General features: G+C 35.3%; 1 protein-coding gene across 6 annotated transcripts in view; it reads right to left on the bottom strand.

The window, feature by feature from the left end:
• Positions 1 to 26,780, bottom strand: part of VPS13B (vacuolar protein sorting 13 homolog B) — a 750,734-nt gene that overhangs the window by 646,002 nt on the left and 77,952 nt on the right. For 5 of the 6 annotated variants that reach the window (XM_028108562.1, XM_028108579.1, XM_028108546.1 and 2 more), the window contains 8 exons: positions 26,325 to 26,593; positions 19,273 to 19,368; positions 18,663 to 18,785; positions 18,059 to 18,196; positions 16,829 to 16,916; positions 8,229 to 8,417; positions 3,295 to 3,464; positions 308 to 502 (listed from right to left, as the gene is read on the bottom strand). In XM_028108562.1, the coding sequence (XP_027964363.1) occupies positions 308 to 502; positions 3,295 to 3,464; positions 8,229 to 8,417; positions 16,829 to 16,916; positions 18,059 to 18,196; positions 18,663 to 18,785; positions 19,273 to 19,368; positions 26,325 to 26,593 (1,268 nt within the window). The remainder of the gene's footprint in view (positions 1 to 307; positions 503 to 3,294; positions 3,465 to 8,228; positions 8,418 to 16,828; positions 16,917 to 18,058; positions 18,197 to 18,662; positions 18,786 to 19,272; positions 19,369 to 26,324; positions 26,594 to 26,780) is intronic. The other variant, XM_028108553.1, reaches the window with a different exon arrangement.

The raw sequence follows: 26,780 nt of genomic DNA on the forward strand, positions 1-26,780 counted from the left end.
CCTCACCTCTAAAGTAAATACTTTTTTAAAAATCTTCAAAAACCATAATTAACATTATAAACATACAGACATAAACATATAAGCGTATAAACATCAAGCTATTAATCCCAAAAAATTGAGTAACTTTAAAATAGGTACACTTTCATTTAATTATGTTGAATAATGAATATATCTATTATGTATCATTTAAATCTCATCTTATGGGGGTACTAATTCTATTAAGTTACAACTCCAAGAAAAAAGATATTTAATTAACTCTCCCAAAGCCAAACAGATACTAATAAACAAGAAAATTCACTTTTCCTACCTTAAGATAGCAGTGTGCATAGCAATAATGAAGCAGATTATCAGAAGGCTGAGTAAGGCTGCTGACCACATGCACCAACTGTTCAGCATACATTGGCACAGAATGTTCCAGATTAATTTTATCCACTAATATCTGAATGGATGGCAAAGGCCGAAGAGACTGGAAGTTTGTAGTATTCAGGAAGTTACTTGAGTTCTGGAAAATAATAGAGTTCACTTTCTATTTCAGGAAAACAGTGACTGACATGCAGTGCCCCCATACAAGCCTCAGACTGGCACATTTTGCAACGTTATCAAATCAATCTAGAATGATGATTTTCTACAGGACTCTCTTACCATAACCAAATACAAACGCCTTCTATATATTTTTAAGTATGTCCTAGATTTCAAAATGCATATTTACTGTAAAATTACAACTACCCATTTAGCTAAACTTTTATTTTTCAATCAACTGGAATAGTTCACTATGGGCTCCTCAGTACATTTAATGGTATTTTCTTAAGTTCAACCACTCCCAAATATTGACCTAGATATCCCAGAGCCACCCACCATTTGTTTCCTGCACTTTATTCACATTTAGATGATGAAGGGACTAAGAAGACTACTCCAGACAGTTTCAAAGACACAAGAAGCAAAATTTGCAAGGAGGAATAACTTCTGATCCATATATCTACTAATAATACACATGTTAAAAGCTCATAAAATCCTAAGAATCTCAAGTTAGGCTTGGTACTTTCAGTGTTACAGAACCTAAGCTTCCAAGTAAATGCAAGTAGGTATCAAAATGTCCAGAGTATGAACCCTCATTAGCAAGCAATTCCTTCTGGTCCTAAAACTAACTTATTCCCTTAAAATGCCATACTGTCATTCTCAATGAGAAACTGTATGACTTTAGACATATGCGAAAATCCATGGAAGGGAGTTTCACTGTTTTGTCTGTCTTTCATTGTCATAACAACTGGGGAGTAGTACTAGCATTTAGCAGGGATTGGTTAAAGATAGTAAATGATACATAATACTTTCCCAGTCCAAAAAGCCAACAGTGCCATTATTGAGAAACACTGTGCCTAAAATTGACTAAGTTGAACGTACTTGCTTGAACACGCTTTTTTAACTTTTTATTAATTTTTAAACCACCACTTAACTAATCAATTACTCTTTTAAGCGACTTTGGATTATTAAGGTACAACATACGGTAAAGCACACAAATCTTAAGTGGAGTGCTCAATAAAATTTTACATCTGTAACCACCACAAATTTCAAGCACTCTACAATATATCCCTTCCCAGGCGATAGATCAGATCGCTGCCAGAGGTAGCCAATATTCTCACTGCAATCATCACAGACTAGTTTTGCCTGTTCTTGAACTTTACGGAATCATACAGTACATGCTCATGACTGCCTGACTTAATTCAACATGCCATCTGTAAGAATTATCTATGTTGTTCCATTCATGGAGTTAACACTCATTATTACAAAATAGCTATTTCTAATAATATTTCTTGCCTGAAGCTCACACTTTCTGGTATTAAAACAGCCACACTGTATTTCCTGTGATTTGCATTTAAATTGTTTTCCATCCTTTTATTTCTAATTTGTGTTACAGTTTTCAGTTCCAGAATGTGATTTGGTGTTTTGTTTTGTTTTTTTTTTTACAGATTGAGGTACCTTCTGAAACCTTCCACCTTTTTGTCTCTTTCTTGAACTCATTACTCACAGCTGCTTTGAAGTTAATGTCTAATACTGACACGCTTTTTCTCTGCTGAAATTTTCTCCAGATGATCTCTTTACCCAGCAACACAACAATTGTAAGTGGACAATATGGAGCAAATACACAAAATGAAACTATCGTATCATAGTCAAATCTCTGTCATACTTCCACAAGTTCTTATTTAAAGTTAGGACAGTTCTTACTTCTATAATCATCATTATGTAGATATCAAAAGAAATATAACAAAAAAACCCTAAAGATAACAAATACATTATATATATGGCAAACTCAGAAAGCAATACATCATATATGGCCTCAATCAAGTGAAGCATCTAAGAAGTCCTCATAACAATAAAGGAGTAATTACTGTGTTCCTAACATGTGCAAAATGATTTATGTGCATTATCTCATCTAATATTAAAAATAATTCTAAGAGGTAGATACTGTAAGGCAACAGCTCTGTGCCAGCACCCTGACAATCTTACACAAATCCATGTAGACCATAAAGGCAAGATGCAACCACAGCAGACCTAAGCCTCGGGAGAATATCCCGTGACTTTCACAACATGAGAAGATAGGGGCGTCCTGCAAAGAGCTTCTAAAAGACCACTTCTCACCTTCTTTTGAGGGAGACTGAGATGAGACATTTTCTCATCAGTATGCCACATTCAGGTGAGATATGGGGTTTCCACTTACTATTCTCAATGTACAGCTGTAATCTATGTAACTGCTTAGATGAAATGTGGAATTGAATCCTTGACAAAAGAGTACTCTACTTAATGGTGTGCTGCACATATGTGCTGCAGGTCATTTTGGCCTTCCAGTTTCAAGGTTGTTCTGAAAGAGACACAGCAAGCTGACACCATTAATGATTTGCCTTATGTTTACATGTAAGTACTAAACTATCTGAATCCATATAGGCTTACTGGTTCTTTACCAGCTGAATCTGTCAGCCCACTTGAAAAATATTTTTGTTTTTCAGAAACAGGTTTAGAGATACAAAGCAAAGTGTCACAGTTTATATATCAGACTGACTTCTAGGCCCACAATCTCTTCAACATTTCTTGATACAGCCTTAGCTTGAGGTTATTTATATATATGTCTACACACATACACACACACCTAAAAATTAACAATCATAGTTACATTGTTTTAACATCACCATGGATAATTATATAAGCACTTATTCTTTTACTCTATCACCTTCCTCTTATAATATCATAGGACTTGCAAATATGCATGTATGAGAAAAAAAAGTAGTAAACCGCAAAATATACCTTTTCTCCCATAATGACAGGCAGCAAATGATCCAACAAGTTGAATTCAGCCATGAAAATAGTACAGGTACATTTGAGGAGAGTAACACTTGTATGTCGAGTAGGAATGTATTCCTCCAAAGATGCCACTTCTTCAGGATTCAGTATTGTTTCATTTTCATCCTTAATATCTAAAAATGAAATAATGAAAATTTAATAAAATATTATTTTTAAATAACTGAATTAATTGGTTCCCAAATTTGAAGGTCAAATAGTATTTTTCTTTCAACAAAGAAGCAATTGCAAACTAATGTGTTACCTTTAACAAATATAAGTTAAACTTATATAAGTTACTGTAGAATGTAAATGTAGGTCTTTGCTATATAAAAATTTACATATTTGATTTTAAATTATTTTTTAAATATTTTAAAGGAATTTTTAATCTCTTTTGTTAAAAGAATAACAGCTTCTGTTCATAAAAATACCATTAAGATGATGCAAAAGCAAGCCACAAACTGGCAGAAGATATTTGCCATAAATAGATGGATATAGATATCTATATAAAGGACCCACAGCATATTAAAAATTTTTAAATGTAAAACCTTTTAAAAATCAATAATAAACAACTGAATAGAAAAATGGGCTCCAAAGCCTTGAACAAGCAAAGGATAGTATTTCTAAATGGCCAAAAATCCTATGGAAAGCTAGATAACATCATTAGGCATCAGATAAATGCAAATGAAGTTACATGACAGAATTACAGACACACTAGAATGGTTAAAATGAAAAAGACTAATACTGGGTGTTGGCAAGCATGCAAACCAAACATCAGCAAACCTTTTACATAAAGAGTCATTTAGAAACTATTTTAGCCTTTGTGGGCCACACAGTCTATCACAACTACTCAACTCTGCCACTGTAGCACAAAAGCAGCTACAGACAATACCAAACTCTATGAGCATGATTATGTCCTGATAAAACTTTACCTATGGAAACTGAATATTAAATTTCATATAGTTTTCATGGGTCATAAAATATGATTCTTTTATTTTTTCCTATTTATTTTTTTAAAGATTTTATTTATTTATTTGACAGAGAGAGAGAGACAGTGAGAGAGGGAACACAAGCAGGGGGAGTGGGAGAGGGAGAAGCAGGCTTCCCGCGGAGCAGGGAGCCACGGGGATCAAGATCTGAGCCGACTGAGCCACCCAGGCGCCCTTTCCTCACTATTTAAAAACACAAAACCCACTATCAACTCATGTGCTGCACAAAAAGAGGCAGTAAGTCATAGTTTGCCAGCCCTGGCAATTAAAACTCTCCAAAACACTGATAAGAACGTAAAGTGGTCCAACCACTTGGGAAAACAGTTCAGAAATACCTACTAAAAGTGAACATTTGCAATCCTTTTACCTGAGTGGTTCTACTCATACATGCCTAACAGAAAGGAGTACACATGTTTACCAAAAGACATGTACTAGAATGTTTGTGGCATCACTACCATAATTAACCAAAAACTAGAAACTAAATACTCATCAACAGTAAAATGGATAAATGGTGGTATATTCACACAATGACACACTATATAATAATGAAATAAATCTCATAAACAAGCTAAAGCTAAAGCCAGAGACAGAAGATACATATTGTGTGATTCCATTTATATGAATTATAAGCTAAGCAAAAACTCAATCCAAGAAGTTAGAAGTAAGGAGAGCGGTTACCCTTGGGGTCAAAGGAGTAAAGAAAATAGATCACAAAGGGGACTTCTGGAGTGCTGCTAAGGTTCCATTTCTTGAACAGTTACATAGATGTGGTTAAGTTTGCAAAATTCACAGAACTATACCCTTAGGTTCTGTGCTTTCCAATATGTATATTACATCTCAATAAATAGCTTTTAGAAAGTGGATAAGTACTTAAGATGTAATACATATGTACTCATTTACATGCACATTATGTATGTAGAAGCAGCTCTCACTTTGCACAGTTCTGGTATACATCAGTTTCAATTATCTTGTTTTATTTAAAAAATGCCAGTTCCCCCAAAAATAGTTCAAATATCAGTTACCACAGTATAATAAGTGCATAAAGTACAAACCTTACTGCAAGTTCTTCAATCCACAAATCATAACAAAGATAAAAGATGTGGATTATGATCAGTGGCCAATCACATCACTTCTTTCAAAGTCAGTCAGGTTTGGTTACTGTATCTCATATCTGTTATTTAACTCACAGATAGCAAATCATGTAGTTGTACTGCCTCCTTGTTTACCAGTAATAAACCCATGTGACATTTTACAAAAATGGGTAATTGGAACAGAACTGGCAATCAAAGATGAAAGTGCAGCAAAGAAACAAAGACTGGTAACATACAAGGAGTTACAGAAGAAACAGCTGACTGTGGGAATATCAACACTGTACCCTTGAAGAGACTCCTGATATGCAGCCAGGGGAATTAGTGAAGACAGACTTATCAATGTTGATGAGGAAAGTGGCTGTGATAAAAAGAATGAAGATATCTGAAGAGGTCCCAGAGGAAGTGATGCAAACAAAATACTTCCCATTAAAGGAACTCTCAGAGGTTTTCACGACACTGAAATGTATGGGAATCTGATCCAAACTTAGAAGTATAACAATCTGCCAAAGCATAGGAAAGAGTCACTCTATATTGTAAGTTACAGCACAAGGAGACAAGCACCGTTTAAACTACTCTTAAGTTTTTCTGTTCTTTTTTTAAGAAATAAAACTCTTACTTTACTATTCCCTTTTCATTTCTATATACATTCAAACCAATAGTAAGAGAGCTTTTAGGTTTTTTTTGACAAAAATATCCAAAAGTGTGAAACAGTTTCAATTTGTCCCACTGATTATGATCACTTTCCATGATTTCAGCTGGCACATTTTTATGATTCCTAATTACCATGGAAAGTGAGAATTGTCTGTATATTAAACTAAAGTGAACAGTACATATATATTCACACACATATAGTTTATATATATGCATATATAGATATGTAGAAAAATAGATACAGATGTGTGTGTGTGTCACATTCTTGAGACGATAAACTGCTTCAGATAAAAATTCATGTTATATATACTTGTGTGTGTGTGTAGGGAATCATTCCACTGTCAAAGAGACAGCTAATTACAATCTTTCTTTTAGCAATAAAATCCTCTGAATTGAAGTCTGGTACTGAGGCTTCCAGAGACTACCATACTTTCCAGTATCCCTGCTACTAGGTATAGGGACATGTTATTAAGTTTGGGAAATGGGATGACAGAGCCATGTTATTAAATAAAACCACATACCTACCATTTTCTCTTGCTCCACCTTTCCTGTTGATTCAAATTAAATATTGTAATCATGGTCCAACATTTACCACGTAGATGAGGTATATCTCAAAGAATGGCAGAATAATAAGACAAAGAATTCTGGGTCTAGAGACCACCTCAAGCAACAGTTACCCTGATCCGCTACAGCACCTACCAGCTTGGATTTTTACATGAGAAAAACAAAGTAGGTATTGATATTTGTGTGAACCTAAGTTTTCATTTCTCTGGGATAAACGCCCAAGAGTACAGCTGCTGGGCTATATAGTAGTTGCAGGTTTAGTTTTAAAGAAATTGACAAACTGTTTTCAGAAGTACCTATAAATTTTACATTCCCACCAGCAATGATGAGTGATCCAGTTTCTTCACATTCTCCCCAACATTTGGTACTGTCACCGTTTTTATTTTAGCCATTTTATACACATTTTTCTAGCCCTTTAAAGAGTGTCTGAGATGGAGTAGGCACGCAAGCAAGGTGCAAGAAATGAATGCATAAACATGTCAAGCACTTACTATGCACTAGACACAGTGTTACATGCTATTACGTGCACTAATCTTTGGAAATTGGTCCTACTAGTGTAATATTTAGATAACGGTAAATTTGCTATGACAAGTCAAGTAAAGTTTGAACAGCAGCAGAAGTTTATTTCATATAACAATCGGAGTCTAAAGGATCCAGAGATGACAGTGCTACCATGCTACCAAAGACCCAGGTTCTTGCTGTCTTGTTGCTGTTATCCTTAGCATGCAACTTTTGTTTCAGGGTCAAAGATGGCAGCTCCAACTCCTGCCATTATAATTTTTTCCAGCCAGAAGGAAGGGGTAAAGGAAAAAAGGAAGGTACGTCCATTTCCTTTTAAAGTCACTGCCCCAAAATTCACTTAAAGTTCTGCTCCCATCCCACAGTCAGAACCTTGAGTCCTATGACTATACCTGGGATGTGTCTTTACTTTTATTATAAGAATTGTTATTATAGAAACTTCTTTTACCATAAAATAAGACGATAATTGATATGGGGGAGACAATTTAACCATCTCTATTACAATTAAACTCATTACTGAGATAGAGAAATGAAAAATCACTTACATATCCTAACTTCAAAAGCAGGTGTCAGAATTCAAGCCATAGTCTGACACTATATTATTATTATTATATTATTATGCTATTATATCCTACTCTAGAGTGCTTTATTGCATAAAAAATGAATTTGTATTTTAGGAAACCATGACACCTTCATGCCACGTAGAGAAAATTAGGTGACCAACAAATTCTGTTTTTAACCATAAGACCTACATCTCCTTGAATGCTAAGTTTGTATGTTTAGAGTCCATCTTCATGTCTGCTCTTCAGAAACCACAAAGGTGGGAAAATGGTATTTCAGGAATATACACAGGGAAAAGTATCAAAAAGTGTGGTAATAAAATGCTGACAAATACTGGCAAATAAAGTGCTTATGTAAATAATTTCCAAATCTTGACCTCTCCCATAACTTCTACGTACAACTAAACACATGAAAATCAGATAGAAAAACTACACAAAAAAGTATACTTTAGCAAACTACAACAAATTGGATTATATAATCATTCAAATCAACTAGCAAGAGATTCAAAATGAAGCCAAAAACAAACCTGGTTTTAGCCCACTATATGGTTCATATTCATGTTCCAAGGCACAAACAATCATTTTCAAAATTCTATGGACTGCACTGCTATCCAAACGAAAATCAAGAGGACCTATAACAAGGCTTTTTGTAGATTTCTCCTGAACTGTTCCCATATCCTCACTTTTTCCTGAAGAAAAGTCTTGATTTGTAGAACCTACAAGAAACCACATCTTATATTAATATTTTAAGCAACTAGATATACCAACTGTAATATTAATCTTATCTTTTTAGCTTATAGCTTAATGCCTTAAAACCAATTCTCCATTGGCTGATTAAACAGAACACTGCCAATCTATATTTTTCTCTACACAAATGAGATGGTTATTATTAACAAAAAAATATTGATTCAAATAACAATTACCCCCATAATCTATTTAATGTTACAGGAAGTGCGATAAAATTGAAATGGTCATTCTTAGAAAATCAGTCTCTAAAATCTAACTGGCTAATATCCATACCCAGTAATTCTATACACAATACTATGATGTTGACTGAGAAGGGTGAGTAGAGGAAGTTGCATTTTACACTTTTATCTTAGAAATTTCACTGAAAAAACATAACAAAAAAATTAAAAAAAAAAAAGAAATTTCACTGAAAAAATGTTCACAGGGCACTGTGACAGTTGTATAGTGATCATGGAAGAGAACAATAGGTTTTACCTGCTTTAAACTTTTTCCAGAATAAAATTATTATGTCCATGCTTCATGGTACAGAACCCAAATTCTTCAGTCCCTTATCTGCCCATTATTGAAGAGGAAATCAAGGACTATCTTCTAAGAAAAACATCGGCTCTACCTACAGGTATTTCTCTTTATCTAATGTGTACACCCCATACATTAGAGATTTGTTCTTAATACATAAATCTACTGTTTTAAGTGACAACATATGATAATTTCTAAATTTTTTTCAGCTTTATTGAGATACACTTGACATAGTAACATTGTGTCACCAGGTACCCCACCCCTCACCCCCTCCGTTCCAACAACCCTCAGTTTCCCATAATTAAGAGTCTCTTATGGTTTGTCTCTCTCTCTGATTTCATCTTGTTTTTCCCTCTCTTCCCCTGTGATCCTCTGTTTTGTTTTTTTAAATTCCACATGAGTGAAATCGTATGAAAATTGTCTTTCGCTGACTGACTTACTCCGGTTAGCATAATACCCTCTATTTCCATCCACATCATTGCACATGGCAAGATTTCATTTTTCTGATGGCTGAGTAGTATTCCATCATATATATATACCACATATTCTTGATCCATTCATCTGTCGATGGACATCTTGGCTCATTCCATAGTTTCGCTGTTGTGGATATTGCTGCTATAAACATTGGGGTACAGGTGGCCCTTCGGATTACTACTTTTGTCTATTTGGGGTAAATCCCTAATAGTGTAATTGCTGGGTCATAGGGTAGCTCTACTTTCAACTTTTTGAGGAACCTCCATAGTATTTTCCAGAGTGCCTGTACCAGCTTCTATTCCCACCAATATAAGAGGGTTCCCCTTTCTCCACATCCTCACCAACATCTGTTGTTTCTTGACTTGTTAACTTTAGCCATTCTGACTGGTGTGAGGTGGTAACTCATTGTGGTTTTCATTTGTATTTCCCTGATGCCAAGTGATGTGGAGGATTTTTTCATGTGTCTGTTGGCCATTTGTATGTCTTCTTTGGAGAAACATGTTTTCACGTCTTCTGCCCATTTTGATTAGATTATTTGTTCTTTGGGTGTTGAGTTTGATAAGTCCTTTACAGATTTTGGATATTAAGCCCTTTATCTGATAAGACATTTGCAAATATTGGGGCACCTGGGTGGCTCAGTCATTAAGCATCTGCCTTCGGCTCAGGTCATGATCCCAGGGTCTTGGGATTGAGCCCCGCATCAGGCTCCCTGCTCTGCAGGAAGCCTGCTTCTCCCTCTCCCACTCCCCCTGTTGTGTTCCCTCTCTCACTGTGTCTTTCTCTGTCAAATAGATAAATAAAATCTTAAAAAAAAAAAAGACATTTGCAAATATCTTCTCCCATTCTGTAGGTTGCCTTGGTTTTGTCGACTGTTTCCTTTGCTGTGCAAAAGCTTTTTATCTTGATCAAGTCCCAATAGTTCATTTTTGCCTTTGTTTCCCTTGCCTTTGGAGATGTATCTAGCAAGAAGTTGATGAGGCCGAGGTCACAGAGGTTGCTGCCTGTGTTTTCCTCTAGGATTTTGATGGATTCCTGTCTCACATTTAGGTCTTTCATCCATTTTGAGTCCATTTTTATGTATGGCGTAAGAAAAGTCCAGTTTCATTCTTCTGCATGTGGCTGTCCAATTTTCCCAACATCATTTGTTGAAGAGACTGTCGTTTTTCCATTGGACATTCTTTTCTGCTTTGTCGAAGATTAATTGACCATAGAGTTGAGGGTCCATTTCTGGGCTCTCTATTCTGGTCCATTGATCTATGTGTCTGTTTTTGTGCCAGTACCATACTGTCTTGATGATGACAGCTTTGTAATAGAGCTTGAAGTCCGGAACTGTGATGCCAGCAGCTTTGATTTTCTTTTCCAACATTCCTTTGGCCATTCGTGGTCTTTTCTGATTCCATAGAAGTTTTAGGATTTGTTCCAGCTCTGTGAGAAAAGTTTATGGGATTTTGACAGGGACTGCATTGAATGTATGGATTGCTCTAGGTAGCATAGACATTTTAACAATATTTGTTCTTCCAATCCATGAGCATGGAATGTTTTTCCATTTCCTTGTGTCTTCCTCAATTTCTTTCATGAGTGTTCTATAGTTTTCCAAATACAGATCCTCTGCCTCTTTGGTTAGGCTTATTCCTAGGTATCTCACGGGTTTTGGCACAATTGGAAATGGGATTGACTGAATTTATCTTTCTTCTGTCTCATTGTTAGTGTACAGAAATACAACGGATTTCTGTGCATTGATTTTATGTCCTGCCACTTTGCTGAATTCCTGTATGAGTTCTAGAAATTTTGGGGTGGAGTCTTTTGGGTTTTCCACAAAGTCTCATGTCATCTGTGAAAAGTGAGACCTCTATTTTGCCAATTCAGATGCCTTTTATTTCTTTTTGTTGTCTGACTGCTGAAGCTAAGACTTCTAGTACTATGCTGAACAACAGTGGTGAGAATGGACATCACTGCTGTGTTCCTGACCTTAGGGGAAAAGCTCTCAGTTTTTCTACATTGAGAATGAGATTTGCTGTAGGCTTTTCATACATGGCTTTTATGATATTGAGATAGGTCCCCTTTATCCCTACACTGTGAAGAGTTTCAAATGCTTTATCTGCATCTATCGAGAGGATCATATGGTTCTTGTCCTTTATTTATGTAGTAGATCACGTTGATTGATTTGTGGATGTTGAACCACCCTTGTAGCCTGGGAATAAATCCCACTTGGTCGTGGTGAATAACCCTTCCAATGTACTGTTGGATCCTATTGGCTAGTATTTTGGTGAGAATTTTTGCATCCATGTTCATCAGGGATATTGGTCTGTAATTCTCCTTTTTGGTGGTGTCTTCTTTAACTTCCTGGTGGACCCATTCATTCTTTAGTAGGATGTTCTTAAGCCTCCATGTATTGGAGTTCTTTCCAAATGTACTCTTGTGACTGAGTTCAAGTTTCAAAGCATTGTGGTCTGAAAATATGCAGGGAATGATCCCAATCTTTTGGTACCGGTTGAGACCTGATTTGTGACTCAGTATGTGATCTATTCCGGAGAATGTTCACATGCACTCAAGAAGAATGTGTATTCTGTTGCTTTAGGATGAAATGCTCAGAACATATCTGTGAAATCCATCTGGTCCAGTGTGTCACTCAAAGCCCTTGTTTCCTTGTTGATCTTCTGCCTAGATGATCTGTCCATTGGGGGGGGTGGGGGGGTGTTAAAGTCCCCTATTATTGTATTATCAATGTGTTTCTTTAATTTTGTTATTAATTGGCTTATGTAATTGGCTGCTCCCATATTAGGGGCATAAATATTTACAATTGTTAGATCTTGTTGGATAGACCCTTTAATTATGATATAGTGGCCTTCCTCATCTATTATTAGTCTTTGGTCCAAAATCTAATTTGTCTGATATAAAGACTGCCACCCCAGCTTTATTCTGACATCCACTAGCATGATAAATGGTATTCCACTCCCTCACTTTCAATCTGTAGGTGTCTTTGGGTCTAAAATGAGTCTCTTGCAGACAACATACCGATGGGCCTTGCTTTTTTGTCCAATCTGATACCCTGTGTCTTTTGATTGGAACACTTAGCACATTTACATTCAGGGTTAACTATTAAGAGATAGGGAGCTAGTGTCATTGTATTACCTGTAAAGTTACTGTTTTTGTATACTGTCTCTGGTCCTTTCTGGTCTATGTTACTTTTGGGCTCTCTCTTCACTTAATACCCTTTAATATTTCTTACAGGGCTGGTTTACTGATCATAACCTCTTTTAGTTTCTGTTTTTCCTGGAAGCTTTTTATCTCTCCTTCTATTTTGAATGACATCCTTGCTGGATTAAGTATTCTTGGCTGCATATTTTTCTCATTTAGTACCCTGAATATATCATGTCAGTCCTTTCTGGCCTTCCAGATCTCTGTGGATAGGTCTGCTGCCAGTCTAATGTTTTCCCTTGTAGGTTACAGACCTCTTATTCCAAGCTGCTTTCAGGATTTTCTCTTTGTCTCTGAGATTTGCAAATTTCACTATTACACTTTGAGGTGTTGATCTATTTTTATTGATTTTGAGGGTTCTCTGTGCCTCCTGGACTTGAATGCCTGTTTCCTTACTCAAGTTAGGGAGTTCTCTGCTATAACCTGCTCCAATATACCTTCTGCCCCACTCTCTCTTTCCTCTTCTTCTGGGATCCCAATTATTCTAATATTGTTTCACTTTCTGGTATCACTTATCTTTTGAACTCTCCCCTCATGATCCAATAGTTGTTTCTCTCTTTTTCTCAGCTTTATTTTTTTTAAAGATTTTATTCATTTGTCAGAGAGAGAGTGCACCCAAGCAGGGGAAGCAGCAGGCAGAGGGAGAAACAGGCTGCCACTGAGCAGAGAGCCTGATGTGGGACTCAATCTCAGAACCCCGGGATTATGACCTGAGCTGAAGGTAGACACTTAGCCAACTGAGCCACCCAGGTGTCCCTCTCAGCTTCTTTATCCTCCATCATTTAGTCCTCTATATCACTAATTCTCTCTTCTGCCTCATTTATTCTAGCAGTTAGAGCCTCCACTTTTTATTGCATCTCATTAATAGCCTTTTTGATTTCGACTTGATTAGATTTTAGTTCTTTTACTTCTCCAGAAAGGGATTCTCTAGTGTCTTCTATGCTTTTTTCAAGCCCAGCTAGTATCTTTATAATCGGTATTCTGAACTCTAGTTCCGACGTCTTGCTTATACCATACTGATTAGGTCCCTGGAAGTCAGTACTCCCTCTTGTTCTCTTTTTTGAGATGGTTTTTCCATCTTGTCATTCTTGCAGAAAGTGTTCGCTTTTCTATTTGTGGAGTTGCAGCAATTCTTTTCTTAGATCTCCTGTTGAGTTTGCAAATGTTCAGAATGATTTAATAGCTATCTAAGCTGAATTCCTGGGGCCAGATAAAACTACAGTCTCCTACTCCTCCGCCACCTTGAACTCCTCAGCCCCAGTAATTTCTAATTCTTAAGCCATTTTGTTTATTCAAACAGAAATAGGAAAGTAAGGCTACCTAGCACTTAATACCTTTAGAATATAGAAAGACCCAATTAAACACAAAAGTTCTGTATTCACTTTTTTTTTTTTTTTTAAGATTTATTTATTTGAGACAGAGAGCTTAAGCGGGAAGGAGGATTAGAGGGAGAGGGAGAAGCAAACTCCCCACTGAGCAGGGAGCCTGATGCGGGGCTCAATCCCAGGACCCTGAGATCACGACCTGAGCTGAACGCAGATGTTTAACCAACTGAGCCACCCAGGCAACCCCGTATCTACACTTTCTAATAACTTTTTCAAAACTTACTTTTCTGTAATTTCAAACAAAGGATTTCAGTTCAATCTTTAGTCTCAGTACCACAGACAAAAAAATAATTTAAATTTATCACACACAGGTATTTCCATTATAATTCTTTGCTATTCTGTATATAAATGTGTAGAACCTGTTTGTATGTTATGATCTAATAGTTTGTTGGAAAAAAAGTTAAGGCCTAAGATATTTATAACATTGTATCCTACTCTTCGAAATGGAAAATATGAAAAATTTAAAAGTTAACTACCAGTTTCTCATACTGAACATATATAAGCACCCCAGCAAATGTAACTATGTCTCTATCTTTTAGAAAGTGTAGAAGCAACAAATGCACAAATAAAATTTTCAGTGCTTGGTTTCCTTCACTTGGACAACTACTTGATACTCCACCTCCTCACAAGATATGGAATCCATAACACAGGCAGAAGACTTCATACTGAACCAGAAGAAACCTACCATCTTACATTTGGTAACTCCAACACTGTAACAATTTGTAAAGTTCTTAGTTGCCCTTTCCTATATATAATTTGTTACTGAAAATCTCTACCTCAATATCCACAGGTATGTCAAAACACATCTTTTCCTCCAAAAATCCTTACTCGTTTCTATGTTCCTTGGCGGTTATCACCATTCTCCAAGTAACTCAAGACTAAAATCTGATACACAATTTAAATTTTATTTTTAAATAAAGCAATGCAGGGGAGCCTGGGTGGCTCCGTCGGTTAAGCATCTGCCTTTGGCTCAGGTCATGATCCCGGGGTCCTGGGATCGAGCCCCGCATCGGGCTCCCTGCTCTGCAGAAAGCCTGCTTCTCCCTCTGCCGCTCCCCCTGCTTGTGCTCTCTCTCTCTCTCTCTCTCTCTCACAAATAAATAAATAAATAATTTTTAAATAAATAAATAAATAAATAAAGCAATGCAAAGGCAGTGAAGTAAGGGTTTTAAGCATGGAATTAAACCAATCTGAAAGCGTAAGAAGCAGGAAGCCAGTAAAAAGCCATTAAAATGTAGAGAGGACAGTAGACTGGATGAGAGTGGTAACAGTGGGGTTTACAAGAAGTCAATGAATTTAAAATAGATTTTGTAGATGAAATTTGACAAAAAATGTGTTGATGGACTGGAAGCTAGGAGAGGAGAAGTAGGTCATGATGATTCCTAGGTTTCTGGCTTGAGCAACCAGAATACAGAAGAAGAATTTTCCAAGACAAGAATATTGAAACTAAGGGAAAAGCAGTAAGCAGTAGACAGTCATAAAGATTTTAATAATTCCATTTGAACATACTCAGTTTTTTGTTTTGTTTTTTTAAAGATTTTATTTATTTATTTGACAGAGAGACAGTGAGAGAGGGAACACAAGCAGGGGAGTGAGAAAGGGAGAAGCAGCTCCCCACCAAGCAGGGAGCCCAACATGGGGCTCAATCCCAGGACCCTGGGATCATGACCCAAGCCGAAGGTAGATACCCAATGACTGAGCCACCCAGGTGCCCCTTCAGTTTTGAAATATTTGTGAAACACATAAAGAAGTAAAAATATCAAGTATGCATTGGATATTTAATTCTAAACTTAAGGAAGTCTGGACTAAAATTATAAATATGTGCTTCAACAACATACCAAAGGTACTAAATCAATGGAAAAGAATGAGAGAACATCAGGAAAGCGTTTAAAGAAAAAAGTAAACCCAAGGTTTGATCAATGAGAACACCAACATTTAGAAATCCATTACAAAAAGAGGAAGGAGAAAATTACTGTTCTTTCCTTCTGTTTTCCTCTAACAAAACTTAATGATCTTTCAAGATCAACTCCTCTGTGAAGTTTTTAACCCTACACATAAAAGTAATCACTTTCTGACCTAGACCTCTCTTAGCTCTCCATTTTAACTACTGTTCTTAATGTGCTATATTATAATCATTTATTTAAGTGTATAAACACTACCTATTAGTTTCTTGAGAAATGCTTTGGTCTTCTTGGCATTCACTATATCAAACTCATCACCTAACACACAAAAATCAATATATGAAAAATTAACAAAAAAGGATTAACTTATTTTCACTAAGTTTTCAGTATGAAAAAAAGATGAAAATAAGCACAATATAGGATACTGATGAGCACATAAAGTATCAGTTAATTTTTTAAAAACATGATTGCTTTTAAAACATGTAAGACTATATCCATAGTCTCCAGAAGAATTTATTTCCACTATTCTGCTTGAAACAAGTTTTTTAATAAAAATATCTAAATAACCTTCAAAATGCATTTAACACAGAAAAGGAAATGTTGATGCTTTTTGACAACTTAATGCAACATGAAATTTGATGTTATCAAAATTTCAATATTTGGTACATAATAGAACTAAATCTGATTGGTTATATAAAATGTCTTCTCAATCAACTACACAAATAAAGGATTAAGAATCTAAATGTCTAAGAAAATTATAACATATTAAAATTATTCCATTCCCCAAAGTACCAAAAGGTAAATCTGATGTAACAGATTAAAGCCAGTCAAGGATCAACTGATTCTGAAGAGTCTTTTGTTTCTGTTGTCCAAGGAAAAGCAAACATAATGGAAAAAAACTAGTACCTTTGCCACTGATGTTCTCCATCGTATACAGGTAATCCATGTAAAAAGCCCCAAACCTTTGCATTCCAGCTATTTCAGTATATGTCTCCTGCCAACAAAGAAAAGCAAACAGAACACACATTGTACAGAAGAGACTTCAGAGTTTAAAACCTGACAGGTCAAGAATCAAACATACATCCTTATATACAATGTGTATCAACTAAAAGGATTACCAAAACAAAAGAACAAAGGCTATCCAAAGAATTCACTTCTAAAAAAGATAATGTGTTAATTCTACTAAAGACAACACAAAAAGACATCCATAATTCTACTAGACATTTTGACCACTTTATCAATAATGTCTGGTTAATGAATACCTATAATGGAATAGGATAGTACACCCTTGACCTTTAACACCATCACAAAACTGTCCAATATATACTCTGAAACATATTTAATCTTTATTTATTCCAGTGCACTTATATGAAACAACTCAAATACTAAAGATATACTAAAATATTTAAAAGATATGTAAATATGCAGATTAAAATTAAATTCTTTACAAAAGTAAACGTAGTAAAAAGGGTTAAAATATATATTATTTATTCTTTTATACTAATCTTCAGGTAAACTTTTTTGAATTTTTAAATTTATTCCCTAAAAGTACATTAATTTGGGCGCCTGGGTGGCTCAGTCGTTAAGCGTCTGCCTTCGGCTCGGGTCATGATCCCAGGGTCCTGGGATCGAGTCCCACATCGGGCTCCCTGCTCAGCAGGAAGCCTGCTTCTCCCTCTCCCACTCCCCCTGCTTGTGTTCCTGCTCTCGCTGTCTCTCTCTGTCCAATAAATAAATAAAATCTTTAAAAAAAAAAAAGTACATTAATTTAACATGAAAAATTAAACACTAAGACATATACATAGTAAAATGTGAAATTCTTCATCTCTTCCCATTAATCCCATATCCAAAAGTGACTGCAACTAAAAGATAACTCTACAAGTTTCCTCTATGACTATTTTAACAGTAGGGGATGGATAAACTAACTGGCTACATAGTATATAGAAGTAGAGACCTATGTGCACTCTTCAAACTTCTCTAAGATGTAGAAGCTGGACAAAAATATTCTAAATGCTTCAATAAACAACTAGCATTCAGAATATATTACTTGAGAAGAAAAATGGCAATTACAAGTATTCACACAAAATATCCATCCAAACACAACCTAGAAATTGGCTCAAATATATATTCTCTGACCTTATGATGAGTTGCATCCAAGATAAATTCTGCACGAGTACCATTATTTTCTGGGCTTCGGTAATCAAACAATGAATTTGTAAGGTATGTCAAACCTTTCATACTCAAATTTTCACCACAAATGAAGAAACAGGCTTCCTGAAAATAAATGCAAAATTTTTGAACAGGGGGAAAAATCATTAAACTGTTAAAGAAAATAAAACCTTGGTTTTATAACACCCATTCAGTAGTCAATAGAAATCACTACAATGTGAAGTCCTGTAAAAAGACAAGGAATGCTGTCTCCATTTTCACTGCCTATCTTGGCAAAGAACATTTTAACAAACCAAAAAGGAACTCCAAGTAGCTGCCATAAACAAGAAAGAAGAAACATTTATGAATTGGAAAGTATTTGGAACTACTGTCCAGGTGTTAAGTGCTACCAACTTTCTAAATTCCCTTGAGCTCTATAATTTCTTACAGGGGAAAACAGTAAAGTTCCTTTCTTAAGCCAAAGATATATGTAGTCTAACAGATTTTTTGGTATGGTTAAACACTTCAATAAGCACTTCATTATCCCTGCATTCTATCCAAAAAAGGGGGGAAGGGGGAGAATTTGACTTACAGTTTCACTTCTATTCATATTCTCTTCAAAATCTTTAACACCCATAATTCCCTTAAGGCACAAGGCTCTGCAGCCTACAAAACCAATCTGGCAATCGAAGAAAGGCTCTCCCATCATAAGGGCCTATAAGAGGGAAGGAAACATTAGAACTAAGAATTTGAATTTCATAAAAATGTTCCAGGCTTAAAAAAAATTACAGGCTTTCCTTGTAGAATTTCTGAATTAGTAGAAACTTCTTTAGGATTATGGCCTTTCCAAATTTATTCTCCTCAGATCATAAACCCTATTAAATTAAGAAACATCTTACTTAACTCTGTATCCTCAGATCTTTGTATCCTCAATGACTGGCACCTTATAAACATTAATCCACACATACATACGAGCTCACACAAGTTAAATGAGAAAATGAAAGAATTCATGTCACATGTTACAGTAGAATCTTTGTTAAAGTAATAATTATTTCAACCAATACTACTGATGACTAAAATAGAAAAAACCATGAATATATTTTAAACATACCACTATGATAAAAGCCTGCATTTATTAAATATTAACATTAAGGACCACTCCAAAAAGTTTTAAATATGTATGTTCAATGTTGAAAGATTACCTCAACTGTAGTTCCTTCTTGTTCCCAACACAATACTTCTTTGGATTTTACTTTCTGAGGGCTATAATAACTACTCTCAGCTTGCATTTCAGTGAGCTAAGAAAACAATACAGGAACATTAAGTAAGTAAAATTAGTATTAGATAGCAATAAACTGTCATTTATTATGATGAATTGATGGAAACAGGGCCAATTTTAAGATTCGGGAAATTTAATTATTAAGCAGGAAAACAGGTGCAACAAAAACAGCTGTAACAGATTATCCATGGTATAAAGATTGAATATGCCACTCCAAGCTCAAATAGAGAATTTAAATACCATCTTCCTTTTATTTAACTTCTTTGTCTTAACTATATTGCTTAAAAAGGTAAAAGCTATGTAGCTATAACAGTCTCATATAATGGTTCATATATTCTGCCAATATTTTAACCTCAATTCATTTTATATCCCATACACATTCAACCAGAGTTAGTTCAATCATTTCCAAAATTTCTCCCAAATTTTTCATCAAAAAGAAAACTATAAAAAAAACAAAACACAAATTCAACAAAACTTCATCTAGCTCTATGAGGGAAGTAGGTTCATGAGTGTTTACTTTCAAAGTATGTGTCTCAGACTCATTCGATCATGCAAATACTTAATGAGTGACAGCTAGATAGGTACTAATCTAGATGCTGCCAAAACCACCACCCCAACAACAAGCCTCGCACCCCTGAAGCTTACAACACATTACTTGTATGTATCTAGACAAACTTAGATAAATTATTTTTAAGAGGTACTTTTCTAAATGCAATGTGGTATCCTGGTTTGGATCATGTTACAGAAAACAACATAATGAAATTTAGTTAAACTCTGAAATTTAAAAGAAATGCACCAGTGTTGGCTTCCTAGTCTGGACAATGTACTATGATAGCATAAGATATTAACAATAGAGAAACTGAGGAAGGAGTCTACGTGAATTCTCTGTACGTTGCAAGTTTTCTGTAAATCTAAAACTGTTCCAAAATAATGTTTTTATTTTTTCAAAGGTATTCTGCCCATGTTTACTAATAAGACCCTTCCTTACTCTTCTGAAATTGATGTATTATTCAAACATTAAGGCAAAGTCAAAGATCACATTAAAAAAAAAAGTATTTAATTTAGATCAAATAGAACTTATTAGACCAAAAAGTTATAATTTTAAGCATGATAACTTCTTTATATTTAAAATCAACTAATCATTCTCATTTTTTTGTAACAAAAAGTTTATATGTAAGCCCTTATTTTTTAGATGCTTCTAGAACTGGTATACACAATGTCATTATTTTAAAGTACAATTCTATAAAATGCTCAAGTAAAATTCAGTATTTTAAACTTGATCACCCTTCAGCTGTCTACAATTACTATAGAGAAAAAGCAATTAATTGATTAAAAGGACTCAAACATTACAAGAACAATCTTCAACATGATTTCTTAAATGCTACATTTAATTTGGCATGATTTTTGTTGGATTGATATCAACTGTTCAGAATGCTAATGTAGAAACATGACCTTACAGTTTCTGACCAAAATATGAACCACAAATTAATTCCATACATTCCTTAAATCCAAGCTGAACAATGAATTCTGTTTTCCTCTTAAATCTTAACATATTTCCCTTAGAGAAACCTTAGAAACATAAATGTTCTAAATTTTTTAAAAGAGGTATTACCTAATGACAACTACTGCCCTGAAAGTCTATAAAAGTTTTATATTGAAATACAAACTATTCTGACTGTTTAATACAATTCTTTTCATCAATGAAGAGAAATATACCAGAATAATTTCAAATTGAACATAAGTGGGGCGCCTGGGTGGCTCAGTTGTTAAGCGTCTGCCTTCGGCTCAGGTCATGATCCCAGGGTCCTGGGATTGAGTCCCGCATCGGGCTCCTTGCTCAGCGGGAAGCCTGCTTCTCCCTCTCCCACTCCCCCTGCTTGTGTTCCCTCTCTCGCTGTGTCTCTCTGCCAAATAAATAAATAAAATCTTAAAAAAAAAAAAATTGAACATAAGTATGCAAAAGTCACCAGAAAAGACAGAACTTTACTAGCAATCCTTAAATTCCCTCACAACTTATATTAAAAATAACTTCTGGATCATCTAAAACGGGCAATATACCATATGATTTAACTCATATGTGGAATCTAAAAAACAAATGAACAAAAAGAATCATCAGACCAATAAATAGAGAACAAACTGATGGTTCTAAGAGGCGAGGGGTGTGGGGGGATGGGCAAAATGAAGAAGAATAGGATATACAGGCTTCCATTATGGAACAAACAAGTCATGGGAATGAATATAGAAGGCACAGCATACGGAATATCATCAAAGACACTGTAATAGCGTTGTATGGTGACAGATGGTAGCTACACTTGTGGCAAGCATACCATAGGTATAGAGATGTGGAATCACTATGTTGTACAGCTGAAACTAATATAACATTGTGTGTCAACTACACTCAAAAAAAAAAAATTACACCAAGTTTTAAGTATAATTTAAGTTCTCAAACAAAATGTTAATTCATGCTGCCATTACTAAGATATGTTTTTATCTTTTAGAACTTAAGCTTGAATATTTATACTTATAATTAATGCAATTAAAATTATTGCCAAAAACCTCTATTAAATGCAGAGATATATCATGAAAAAAAACTTTAATTTAAAAAATAAAATTGACAATATATGTAATAATAGTTAGCAATGGTTGGTATTTTTATTCTATATTTTATTTTTTTTAAGATTTTATTTATTTGAGGGGCGCCTGAGTGGCTCAGTCGTTAGGCGTCTGCGTTAGTCTCAGGGTTCTGGGATCGAGCCCCGCATCAGGCTCCCCACTCCGCGGGAAGCCTGCTTCCCCTCATCCCACTCCCCCTGCTTGTGTTCTTTCTCTCGCTGTGTCCGTCAAATAAATAAATAAAATCTTTAAAAAAATTTAAAAATTAAAAAATTTTAAAAAACATTTTATTTGAGAGAGAGAGAGAGAGAGAGAGACAGCACAAGTGGGAGGGGCAGAGGGAGAGAAAATCTCAAGCAGACTCCATGCTGAGCATGGAGCCCAACACAGGGCTCCATTCCAGGACCCTGAGATCATGACCTGAACCAAAATCAAGAGTCAGATGCTCAACTGACCTTGCCACCCAGACACCCCAGTTTTTCTATTATCTATTTTAAAGACTTTATTATTTTTAATTTTACAGGCTGATACATATTCTTTTCATCAAAGCTAGATCGGTGAATTTCAATTATGAAATTTATAATAAAAAATAAATTGTTCCATAGAAGAATTCAGAAATGTAAAATAGCACAGCTAATGTATTTTTATCATTTTTGCCCCAAACTTCATTACCAAAAAATCTTTTAAGTCAGTCAAGCTCATCTTTTGCTAAAATTCATTTTCTACATCTTTCAGGGTTTGTCATATTAGAAAATACTTAATGGTTTTAATTAGAAAAGTCTTTGAAGACTATTTATTTGAAGTATTTTTAATCTACTATCTGTAGTTATAAATTGTATACCTTTACCACTAACTTAAAAAGTTTATTTTAAGTAAACAATCCAAGCCAAATTAAAAACACCATGAGAGCAAAAACCTGATTTTTTTCCCCTATGCTACATTTCCAGTACCTAACAAGTTACCTGGAATAATACCTGGAATACTACTTCACAGGTTGGACCCACGAGTTTATCTCCTTCAGAAAAATGCCTCCATAATAATCCAACAAAGACAAATAAAATTAAAGAAATAAAATCTACAAGAGGATCCCAAAATTTTGGAAGGTGGCAAGCAGATGAGGAGATAGGCAGAAGGAAAGAGGATTTATCTGTTGAATATATACTGGCAATTTCCAAGAGTTGGAGATACAAGTAGCCTTCTTAAAAATTACTACTGAGTTTGGTGTACTACCAAAAAAGACTATCCACAATTTTCTGAAAATTATTCTTTCATCCACTGATGGACATTTGAGTTGTTTTAACTTTTTTTTTTTTTTTAAGGGTTTTTGTTTGTTTAAGTAATCTCTACACCCAACATGGAGCTCAAGAGTCAAGAGTTGCATGCTCTACCAACTGAGCCAGCCAGGCGCCCCAGGTTGTTTCAACTTTTTTGGCCTTTGTAAACGTGCTCTTATGAACATTTGTGTACATCTATTTGAGCACAGCTTAATTCTTTTGAGTATGCACCTACAAGTGGAATTGCTGGGTCATATGATTCTAAGTTTAACATTTCAAGGAACCACCAAACTGTTTTCCACAGTGACTGCACCATTTTAAATTCCCACAAGTGTTCACATTTGCTTTTAACCAACTACAACTAAGATCCCACCACTGTCAAATCACTGCTCTAGTCAAGATCACCAACAATTCCCACAATGCCAAATCCAATAATCCAATCTCACAAATGACCTACTTTTTCAACTTTAAAACATTTACAGCACTCAGCTTCCAGACAGACACTCTTGGTTTTCTGCCTAAGTTATTTTCAGTTTCCCATGCTATTTCTGCCTTTTCTTTCCAAATAATTAATATCACAGTGGCCCAGAGCTTGGCCCTAGAACCTCTCCTTTATATATGTATGTATGTGTGTGTGTGTGTGTGTATACCGTATACATACACATACACACACACACACACACACACACACACACACACTGATTCCAGTCCTAATAAGACCCTGACTCTCAAACTTACATACCCAGACCAAACTTCTAATCTGAACTCTAGATTCATTAATCCAACCTGACAGCTGTACTTGAATATACAGTGTGCATCTTAAACTTGTCCAAAACCAAACTCCTGATTTTATCTCAAACCTTATCCTCTCGCTGTCCTCATGTCAAAAAATCCAAACTCAATTATTCTAGTTGCTCAGGAACCATCCTTGGATACTCTTCATGTATGTCTCACAGTAAAACCTCCCAGGAAGTTCTGTCCTTTTGACCTTCAAAACACATCCAAAATCCAGTTACATTTCACCACGTCCCCTTGCTTTCATTTCACCCTAGTCCAGCAATCATTATCTTCTGCTTGCAAATTCCTATCATCTCTGTCTGATCTTATTTCTGCTTTTGCTCCCTATAATCTATTCCAACACGGCAACCAGAGTGATGCAGTTTAAAACATAAATCGTCTTGTAACTACTATGCTAAAAATTGTCCAAAAGCTTCCTATCTCACTCAGTATTAATGACAAAGACCCTAACCTAAAATGACCTACACAGTTTTACAATTTACGCGTCTCTCCCCAACCCCATCATCTCTCTGATTTTATACTACTTCCATGTTAGCCCACTCTGCTCTGGCACCACTGGCTACCTTACTATTCCTTGAACTTCTGGAGTCTTCCCTTTTGCTATTCTTAGAATGTTCATTCCTATATATCTACAAAGCTTTTTCCTTCATGAGTCTTTGCTTAAAGATCCCCTTCCCATTAAGGCCTTCCCTGATCACCCAATTGCAAATTGCATAATCCCTTCCTATCTAATGGACACATTCACTATTCCTCTTCCCTCTCTATTTTTTCTACAGAACCCTTTCATAAATGAGAATACTAAATATACTACAGAACCCTTGCATAAATGCGTATAACGACAATTTATATTTTAAGAGGCAGGGATATTTATCTCATCTGTTCACTGGGTATCCTTAAAGACAAAGCAGAGCCTGGCATATAGAAGGCATTAGTATGTATTTATTGAATGAATTAGATATTGTTCAAGGATATTACATGTGTGATACTATTTTAAAAAGCCAAGAAACAAATACTCAAAATTAAGTTTGGGCTATAACTGAGGGGCAAATAAGACAACATATGATCCAAGAACATACACGGGGTGCTGAAGTACTAATAATTTTATATTTCTTAAAATAAAAGGGTATTCCTAATTCAAAGGGATACATGCACTTCTATGCTTGCTGCAGCATTATTTAACAATAGTCAAATTATGGAAGCAGATCAAGTGCCCATCAACTGATGAATAAAGACGACGTGGGTCGTGTGTGTGTGTGTGTGTGTGCGTGTGCGTGTGTGCGCGCGCGCGCGCGCAATGGAGTATTCAGCCATTAAAAAGTATGAAATCGTGCATTTGCAATGACATGAACAGAACTAGAGGGTATAATGCTAAGCGAAATAAGCCAGAGATTTCACTCATGTGGATTTTAAGCCACTTATGAGTAAACAAGCAAACAAAAGGGGGAGAAAAGAGACAAACCAAGAAAGAGCGGAGAACAAACTTAACTATGTTTGTTTAACTATGGAGAACAAACCAATGGTTCCCAGAGGGGAGGTGAGTGCAGAGATGGGTGAAATAGGTGATGGGGATTAAGGAGGGCACTTGTGATGAGCATTGAGTGATGTATTGAAAGGGCTGAATCACTATACTGTATACCTGAAACTAATATAACACTGTATATTAACTGGAATTAAAAACAATATAAAAAAATTACAGTGCTCACTTTACTATTCTTTAACTGGAAAATATCTATTATATGGTCTCTTTTGACTATATACTTTACATGTATTTGTTAATGGAGAACGTAGTCAAAGTATGTGAAACACTGCTGAAAAACTGAGTTAAATGAGGACCTAGAAAAGAAATAGGACTATCTCAAAGAGTAAAAGGGTGAGGAAAGAGTGAAATTTTATGTAAACAGCCCTCTAAAGAAATTTTGTAATGAAGGAGAGCCAGAAATCAAACAGTAACTGAAGATACTTCCCTGAACTCATGGGAGAGGTTTTACTGCAATTCTTCTTAAATGGAAATATAAAGGCATCTTTGTTTGCCAATTTAAAGATTCAGTGGGAAAAGAAACTTTCCATGAAATTGATAAAAAAAATAATAATAAAGTAGAAAAGGCTTGAAGAAGATAGAAAAAGATCAAAATTCAGAGTCAGGCGAGGGAACATAATTTTATGAAGTACAGATTGCTAGTCTATCTTACATGTAAGTGTAAAACAAACTTTAAACTAGATCCTTTGGAGAAATCAAAATTTATCCATTAAAGTTGCAAAAAATATGAACAGCAAGAAAGAGGAAACCTACTTTGAAAGTCACAGTTGCCTTTGTACAATAAAATCCTATAGACACAATAGGATCCCTCAAAATCTGTGCTTTCTGCTGATGTGTAGTTGATGTAGGATCATTCCCAAGGAAGTCTTCCTCACCATCATCATAACTCACAATTGCAGGCACAAATGACCAGGCCCACGATACCCATCCCTGTGGCTGTTCATCCTCTTGCTGTGAATACAGCTCCTGGCCTTTGTACTGAGCAGGATACTGCATATCTATTCTTGTTTCATCATCGGCACCTATCAAAATAAAGTCATTTTACAATAAATCAATAGGATTTAACTAAAAGGAAAATTAGGAATGTAAATTCTATAAAAATATTTCTCCCACATCCTTCTTTCCACATATAATTATAAACAAGTTATACAATGGTTATTATTTGAAATCCATAATATATCATTACTTTCAAGGTGTTTTGTTTTGTTT

This window comes from Eumetopias jubatus, unplaced genomic scaffold (assembly GCF_037043125.1).
Source record: "Eumetopias jubatus isolate StellerSeaLion01/CBP00866 unplaced genomic scaffold, mEumJub1_p1.0 scaffold_4, whole genome shotgun sequence".
Classification (NCBI taxonomy): domain Eukaryota; kingdom Metazoa; phylum Chordata; class Mammalia; order Carnivora; family Otariidae; genus Eumetopias; species Eumetopias jubatus.